The sequence below is a fragment of the Littorina saxatilis genome, linkage group LG6 (assembly GCF_037325665.1).
Source record: "Littorina saxatilis isolate snail1 linkage group LG6, US_GU_Lsax_2.0, whole genome shotgun sequence".
Classification (NCBI taxonomy): Eukaryota; Metazoa; Mollusca; class Gastropoda; order Littorinimorpha; family Littorinidae; genus Littorina; species Littorina saxatilis.
The window spans coordinates 40840433-40849145 of NC_090250.1; the positions used below are offsets into that span (position 1 = coordinate 40840433).

Consider the following 8713-nt stretch of genomic DNA (forward strand, 5'->3'; position numbering starts at 1 on the left):
TTGTTGCCGTTCCAAGCAAGTCAAGGCTGTCGACGCAGAAGAAGTGTACTACATGGGTGTCGTACACAAGCAGGGAGCTGAACCAGCATGGTACACTGACCTATCTTTTGGACGTCGCAAGATCAAGTTCAAGATCGACACACGACAATGAGGATTTCAAGGGGCTGGTTCGATCACTGGAGACCTTCTTCATGAGTTCAAGCAGATTTTCCTGCAACACTGTGGCCCAAGCCGACCACAGCTCTGGTTGGTTTTTATATTTAGTCAAGTTTTGACTAAATATTTTAACATCGAGGGGGAATCGAAACGAGGGTCGTGGTGTATGTGCGTGTGTGTGTGTGTGTCTGTGTGTGTGTGTGTCTGTGTGTGTGTGTGTGTGTGTAGAGCGATTCAGACTAAACTACTGGACCGATCTTTATGAAATTTGACATGAGAGTTCCTGGGTATGAAATCCCCGAACGTTTTTTTCATTTTTTTGATAAATGTCTTTGATGACGTCATATCCGGCTTTTCGTGAAAGTTGAGGCGGCACTGTCACGCCCTCAATTGGTTGAAATTTTCGTCAAGTAATCTTCGACGAAGCCCGGGGTTCGGTATTGCATTTCAGCTTGGTGGCTTAAAAATTAATTAATGACTTTGGTCATTAAAAATCTGAAAATTGTAAAAAAAAAAAAAAAATTTATAAAACGATCCAAATTTACGTTTATCTTATTCTCCATCATTTGCTGATTCCAAAAACATATAAATATGTTATATTCGGATTATAAACAAGCTCTGAAAATTAAATATATAAAAATTATTATCAAAATTAAATTGTCCAAATCAATCTAAAAACACTTTCATCTTATTCCTTGTCGGTTCCTGATTCCAAAAACATATAGATATGATATGTTTGGATTAAAAACACGCTCAGAAAGTTAAAACAAAAAGAGGTACAGAAAAGCGTGCTATCCTTCTTAGCGCAACTACTACCCCGCTCTTCTTGTCAATTTCACTGCCTTTGCCATGAGCGGTGGACTGACGATGCTACGAGTATACGGTCTTGCTGAAAAATGGCAGCTACTTGACTAAATATTGTATTTTCGCCTTACGCGACTTGTTTGGTTTTAATGTCAGCAGATGCTAGCTGCTATTCGAGACCGGAGCACAGCTCTTGCTGCTTGACTCACATTCTAGTTATGAGAGGCTCGAGATTTTGCAGTTGGCGCTTGAAAAAAACCTTCAAAAACGACGCACATTCTGCAGCCTCTGGAAGGTCCGTGTTCAAACCCTTCAATACCAACTATAACACCTCCTGTGCCGAGTTCCTGGCGGAGAACCCCGACAACGCCGTTTCAAAGATCACGTGGCCACGCATTTTCCGCACAACATGAAAAAAACACTTGAGGGAAGAACTCATCAAGAAGGCTTTTCAAAGAACTGGGGTATATCCTTGAAATTGCCACGCTTTACCACGGGAAATGTTGATTACATTTTGTTGGAGATGCAAACAGATTAACCGCATAAAGTTTCCTTTGGCTGTCAACACGAAATCAGTAAATCTATATTATAATACGCGTGGGCTTTTTCGCTGTGTGGACGTATCTCCTACCAAACCCCGCCGATTTGGCACCTGTCCCTCGGTTTCCCCATAGGAACAGATCGCGCTGAACACGATGCGCTGGGTTAGATTAACGAGTTCGAAAGCGAAATGGCTTTTTGAGGCCTTTCGGCGTGAAATTTTGTAACAGACGAAATATCCCAGCTATCCCATTGGTCGAAAGCGAACGGTCTGACTAAAGACTACGCGACCGCACCCCAGACGAACCTAGCCGTGTGTTTTATTTCTCTGACTTAAAACTCGGTACAAAGTATGATAATGTTGTGAAGATACTGGATATATAAAAAATATTACACGTACATGTTTTACGTTTGAGGCCCTGCAAGGTAGTGCAATGTCGCGTGCGGTCGCGCAGTCTTTAGTCAGACCCAAAGCGAACGTTGCCACTTGCTCCTCCCCAGCTTTGAATCGGGGCAGTTCTCAAATCTGCTGTTGCATCGACTGCTGGATCCTACAACTGGCTCTACAGGTAAATCCCATTTATCAGTCTGTAAAACTTTCTTAAAGTGTTCCTAATCTGGCTGTATTCTGCCACAGGGGTTATACTATAGAGATAGAGAATTTGCAACATTATTCGCCATGTTTCTCAGTCTCCCCCGCCATTTTGACACGCCACGGCTGAACTGCAGGATTTTCGCTCTATCAACGCTGCATTCTTTGGTTGTTTTCTAACCCAGGCATAGGCCATACATGGGGGGGGGGGGGGGGGGGGGGGGGGTATTTCAAGGAATCTTGCCATACACGGGGGGGGGGGGGGGGGGGGGGCGGTACTGGGAGCCAAAGTTTTGGATTCTGCCGGCGTTACCCGTGCAGATGCAGAAAGAATCTTGCTTAGGCCATACAATACATATGGGGGGGGGGGGGGGGGGGGGGGTTGTATTACCTGAAAACAGCATGGAGCAAATAGTTATTTTTCTACTTTTCTAACCCAGGCATAGGTTGTCATTTAGTTATAATATGCGTTTGAAGCATTATATATTTTGGACGTTTTAGATTTCCATTTCGTATCTTTACAATGGCTTTTACCTTTAATGTGTGTGTGTGTGTGTGTGTGTGTGTGTGTGTGTGTGTGTGTGTGTGTGTGTGTGTGTGTGTGTAGAGCGATTCAGACCAAACTACTGGACCGATCTTTATGAAATTTGACATGAGAGTTCCTGGGAACGATATCCCCAGACCTTTTTTTCGATAAATACTTTTGATGACGTCATATCCGGCTTTTTGTAAAAGTTGAGGCGGCACTGTCACACCCTCATTTTTCAATTAAATTGATTGAAATTTTGGCAAAGCAATCTTCGACGAAGGCCGGGGTTTGGTATTGCATTTCAGCTTGGTGGCGTAAAAACTAATGAGTGAGTTTGGTCATTAAAAATCGGAAACTTGTAATTAAAATTATTTTTTTCTTAAAGTTTAAACGATCCAAAAACAATTTCATCTTATTCTTCGTCATTTTCTGATTCCAAAAACATATACATATGTTATATTTGGATTAAAAACAAGCTCTGAAAATTAAATATATAAAAATTATAATCAAAATTAAATTTCCGAAATCGATTTAAAAACAATTTCATCTTATTCCTTGTCGGTTCCTGATTCCAAAAACATATATAGATATGATATGTTTGGATTAAAAACACGCTCAGAAACTTCAAAGTTAAAACTAAGAGAGGTACAGAAAAGCGTGCTATGCAGCACAGCGAAACCACTACAGCGCTGAACAGGCTCGTCAGTTTCACTCCGTTTTGCACAAGCGGTGGAGTACGGTCATTGTGAAAAAATGCAGTGCGTTCAGTTTCATTCTGTGAGTTCCACAACTTGACTAAATGTAGTAATTTTGCCTCACGCGACTTGTTTTTTATCTCTCCCAATAAATGTATGGCATTTTGTTCTGTACGCGCGTGCCATTGCACATTGAACACGTTTTTGTTGTTGCTTATTCATAATTAACTCTGTAATTAATGAAGAAGAAAAAATCCCGTGCGGGGCACGGGTATTACTAGTGTATTTTATTATTCATCTGTGGGATAGTTGTGTGAACATTTTGACTGTTTTTATCCTCATCTGCGACAATTTCAAAAAGACAAATCGTTGCTTCAGCTAAGCTGTGAGCTGCACTGCTTCTTTAAACCTAAATTACCTTTTTTTTTAAATATCCAAAAGAACACAGGGAAAAATCACATTGAACAACGCTTGGAAACAAGCCGTAGACTGATGACGTTGTTAACGGCCATAGTTTTTTAAATGAAACTGCAATCAACCGAAATCTGTGACGTATCCCGCCCCATTGCGCGGGTGCTTCAACGATTTAGATCTGAGTGAAGGAGATCTGCGTCCAGTATCATCGATCTTGAATTCAGTTTTGTTTAATTTTTCATGCCTCGGTGGTGTGGGCCAATGCCAACATGATTTTAGCTTTCTTACTCAGTACGTACATTTCCTTTTTTGTCACCATTGGGAAGATTCAAGAATGATCGACAGATCTGCACTCAAACTGGTAAGCTTATCTGACATATCTACACGCAGACTGGTACAGTCGTAACAGTGGTAGACCGAACATTTTGAGAAGGACCGAATAAAATAAAGATCAGTTCAAAACCGACACTTGCTGGGAAAGACTGGCGAGAAACAAAAACGCTAACAACAATGCGGTGATGAGCCCAGTACCTTCAGAACAAGAAATGAAGAATGCCGTTGATGCAAAAACCGGTTTCCTCAAGGTCAGTCAAGGATTCACGCTTTAACCGTGCACTAACTGGTCTCCAAGGTTTCTTCGTGCGTTCCTCGGAGCCCCTGAACTATGACAGGAAAGCTAGCCTTGCTAGTGGTCATGTAATGGTAGTGGAAGAAGAACAAGTAGAAAGTACAAGCACTTACACGTAAGCTTACCCGGAAAACTCGCATCACATCGCCTGGGCTCTCATTAACATATTCAAGGGACAGAATTCAAATAAGTACCGTAGGGTTATCTTACCTAGTTTGGATAGCTCGATCGTGTGAAATGTACACAGCACACAAGGTTCAGTTGTCAAGTGTATCTCTTGTGTGTTTTATTTCGGTGTTTTGTTTTGTCGTTGTTGGTGTTGTTGTTTGTTTATGCTGTTGTTGTTTGTTTGTTTGGGGATTGTTTAGGGTTTTTTTTTATTTTTATTTTTTTGGGGGGGGGGCACCCACTACCAAGCAACACGCCAAGGGGGGGGGGGGGGGGGTAACCGTCTAAGAGCAGGTGTTACTTCCGTGGTCCACATGAAACACGATCATAAGCAATGAACAAACACAACATTCGAACAAAATTAAACATTCTTTCCTTACCTTGCTTTTAACGAGGGCGGCGGGTGAGGTTTAACTCCATTTCTCAAAGAAAATTGGTACAGACACTTTCAAGGGAATTCGCGTGAAATACTTTTCTCCGATTTTTGATAGGGCTTTTTGATGAAGTTTCATCTGTGCAATAGCCTTTTCGTGAAAAATGTGTTTTGTAAGCAGAAGATACAAACATCTTTTCTTCTATTTTCAGTTACACTTCAAAATACATAATGGTTAGTAGGTTCAAATATTTTTTTTATGCTGCGGTACAAAGATAGTCCTGCATAACCAAATACGTTAATTAAAGGGACGTAAAAAAAACATCATCGGGGCAAGGTCCGTAAATTAAAAAAAAACAATAGTACTTGCAACAACAGGAGCAGTCGTGTTTTTTCATTCAGTTTTTCAGGAGCAGGTTACCCTTTGTGTAAAATTTGTACTTCACACTAAAATTCAAACTTCAAAGGCTCATTAACAAAAACGGAACAGAAGCATGCAATCAAGTCAGGTACAGAAACAAGCAAACATTTCAAGATGTTATTGACAAAACGTACAAAAGAGATATTGCTGAATATTTCACAGGAATATCACATGTTATTTGTTATGTACACATTCTTTGAATGATTACAGTGGTACTTTGACGCATGAACCCTTTACCTTGTATACATCTAATTTTGTCAGGCTACATATTTATGTTACTGTGTATGTTTTCTGTGCTCTTTTTTGATACTTTGCTGCTGTGTCCACCTCAGTGTTGGTTGCCTGTTTTCTTCTGATATTTGTTTCTACAAATAATCAAATTTAGTAAATAACTTAGTCCTTTTGTAACTTCTGAAATAGGCAAGTTTCAATTATTACAGGACCCTTGATTTTTAGCTCTTTTGTTTTTAGATTCTATACTTTTTCTTGACTTGTCCTTTGCTATTAGATTAAAGATATACATACTGAGAATTACTGAGGCTATAAACCTGGTAAACGAGGGATATTGCATCCCCTAGTTGCGTACAAACCCAAGGCCTTTCTGAGACTATAACATTGTAGAGTGGTACAGACCTTGCTGTGACAATCTTGTAGAAGACATATGCTTCGTCCTCCCGTTACGAACAAACCTGGGGCGTTGCTGGGACTATAACCTTGTAAAGGATCTATACTTCATCCTCCAATTGCGCCCAACGCTTACACAGACCTGAAGCCTATAGTGTAGGGTATAGTTATGTGAAGGATGTATTCTTTATCCTCTTGCTGCGCCCAACGCTTACATAGACCTGAAGCCTAGTTGAGGCTATAGCCTTGCAAAGGATGTTCACTTCATCCTTTTGCTGTGCCCAACGCTAACATAGACCTGAAGCCTAGTTGAGGTTATAGCCTTGCAAAGGATGTTCACTTCATCCTTTTGCTGTGCCCAACGCTTACATAGACCTGAAGCCTAGTTGAGGCTATAGCCTTGTAAAGGATGTTCACTTTATCCTCTTGCTGCGCCCAACGCTTACATAGACCTGAAGTCTAGTTGAGGCTAAAGCCTTCTAAAGGATGTTCACTTCATCCTCTTGCTGCGCCCAACGCTTACACAGACCTGAAGCCTAGTTGACGCTAAAGCCTTGTAAAAAAAATGTATACTTCATCCTCCTGTTGCGCACGACGCTTACAAAGACCTGCAGTCTAGTTGAGGCTATATCCTTGTAAAGGATGTATACTTCAGCTTCCTGTTGCCCACAAGGCTTACACAGACCTGAAGCCTAGTTGAGGCTATAGCCTCGCAAAGGATGTATACTTCATCCTCCTGTTGCGCACACAAGTGGCACAGATCTGAAGCCTTGCTGAGACTATAACCTCGTAGAAAATGTATAAGTCATCCTCATGTTGCGCACAGACCTGAAGCCTTGCTGAGATTACAACCTTGTAGAAGGTGTAGACTTCATCCTCCTGTTGAACGCGATCCTGGTGCAGATGGACTTGAGCTCCTCAATTGGTGTAACGATGATGACGATGAGCGCCATGAGGCTGCACCAGACCTGTAGTGTGGTGAACCAGGCGCGGAACTGCGATGAACTCAGCACGTGCAGCGCGGCCATGACACCCGGTATTACCACCACAAGCAGCAGGATGGAGCACACGCACCCAACGATGGCTGTCATCTTGGCGGGACGGAACACGGAGCTCAGCTGCTCGAAGGTCGGCTCTTTCCCTGCGGGCAGGTCTGGAAACTCCTCCTGGTACTGATCGGCCCAGGAGTGCAGCGGGTTGCTGATCTGCCGCAGCCTGGTCCACACGGCCTCTTCGTCCTCGTTACTGGCAATCTTGTGTGTGCAGAGTGACACGGTGACAGTAAGGACGATGGAGACCAGGAGGGAGGTGGAACAGCCCGCCAACACAGCATAAGGGTAGGATGTGTTTAGCAAGAAGATCCCCAGCCCTCCTTCGAGAGTGGAGGCGTAGATTAGATTGACGGAGATCCCACACACCAGCCCACCAACGCTGCCTGAAAAAATGTGCGCATGAATACTGGTACTCGTACATGGCTATACTGGTACATGATCTCAATTTTCTACATAAGCAGCACTTCTTTTTCAAGATATATGTCCATTTTCTACCTGTGCAGTATGCTTTATGTCCTTCCACAAAAATCATTTTATTGACCATTTTGATTACAAAACGTAGACGCGCACTAGAACTAAGGGAAGCAACAAGATCTGAGAAGATTGTACATTTATCTTGTTTGCTTGCTTGTGGCTTGGTGCAGCATTTTGTCTTCGAAGTTTCTTTCATTTTCATACTACGGAAATGGCACAAAGCTGGCGTTGGCTTGAATATGCAAACAAATCTGACCAAATCTTTCATCTTGCTCCTTTTACATAAAGTCTGTTATACCTCGACTACCCGCCACTCCCCCCCTCCTTCCCCCATCCCCAACCCCGCACTCCCTCCTCTTTCCTTTTCATCTCCTCCAATATCTGTCAGGCTTTCACTTCACTGTAACAAATTACCAAAAGTACTCAACTGATACAATAAAGGCAATACAATGGCAGAAACCTGCACTTCTGTATGTCTAGCTCTTTTCTCTTGCAAATCTGGCATACCTCGCACCTCCTCCTTCCCTTCCCTTCCCTAACGCTGACTCACCGGTAACAAGTCCCACGGCAGAGGCCTTGACCCAGACAAGGGAGAGCACCACGCCAGGGAAGCAGGGAATGGTGGCGATGCTGCCGGTCAGGATGACCCAGTTGAGGTCAAGGCCAGCGGCGTGCACAATCAACCCGAAGGGCAGGAGGGCGATGGTGACCCACAGGATACACCAGTTCTTGAAGGTCAGCAGGGAGGCCTGGTACATGCGGTAATCGCCGTGGTGTGGGCAGCGGAAAATGCGAACAGACATGGTCGTGGGATCTTTTTCCTGGAACTCATGAGTGTTTTTTCCATGGCGTAAATACGGACTCGTAATTCGATCTTTTAGAATCTGCGAATTTTGCTACCTACGGCTACTAGCCCTCAAGCTTTGGTACTGCCAACTTTCTGACACCATTAACATTTCTACTGTCGACGGAAGCAAATCGCTACTCTTCTTGTTTTTTTCGATGAAAAATTTTCTTTTAATTCAGGCATCGTCAATTACTAAATAACAAATTTAAAAGACAACAAAACAGTGTTATTTAAATCACAGTGACAGTTGGTGGAGACTCTGATGAAAAGGAAACAACAACATGAACTTTAGGGTGTAAATATTAATGTATAACACTAGTAGTGTTCTTACATATTGTTCCATAAGGTTATTGTATGCATGGTAACCACTTCCTTACAAAATGAATGTACTTCATT

The 8713-nt window shown here is 42.6% G+C and overlaps 1 protein-coding gene across 3 annotated transcripts in view; it reads right to left on the reverse strand.

Moving 5' to 3' along the window:
• Positions 1-5084: 5084 nt before the first annotated feature.
• LOC138969212 (uncharacterized) overlaps positions 5085-8713 on the reverse strand; it is a 17678-nt gene continuing 14049 nt past the window's right edge. For 2 of the 3 annotated variants that reach the window (XM_070341952.1, XM_070341951.1), the window contains exons 10-11: positions 8021-8297; positions 5085-7379 (exon numbers count right to left, since the gene is read on the reverse strand). In XM_070341952.1, the coding sequence (XP_070198053.1) occupies positions 6790-7379; positions 8021-8297 (867 nt within the window). In that variant the 3' untranslated portion in view covers positions 5085-6789. The remainder of the gene's footprint in view (positions 7380-8020; positions 8298-8713) is intronic. The other variant, XM_070341953.1, reaches the window with a different exon arrangement.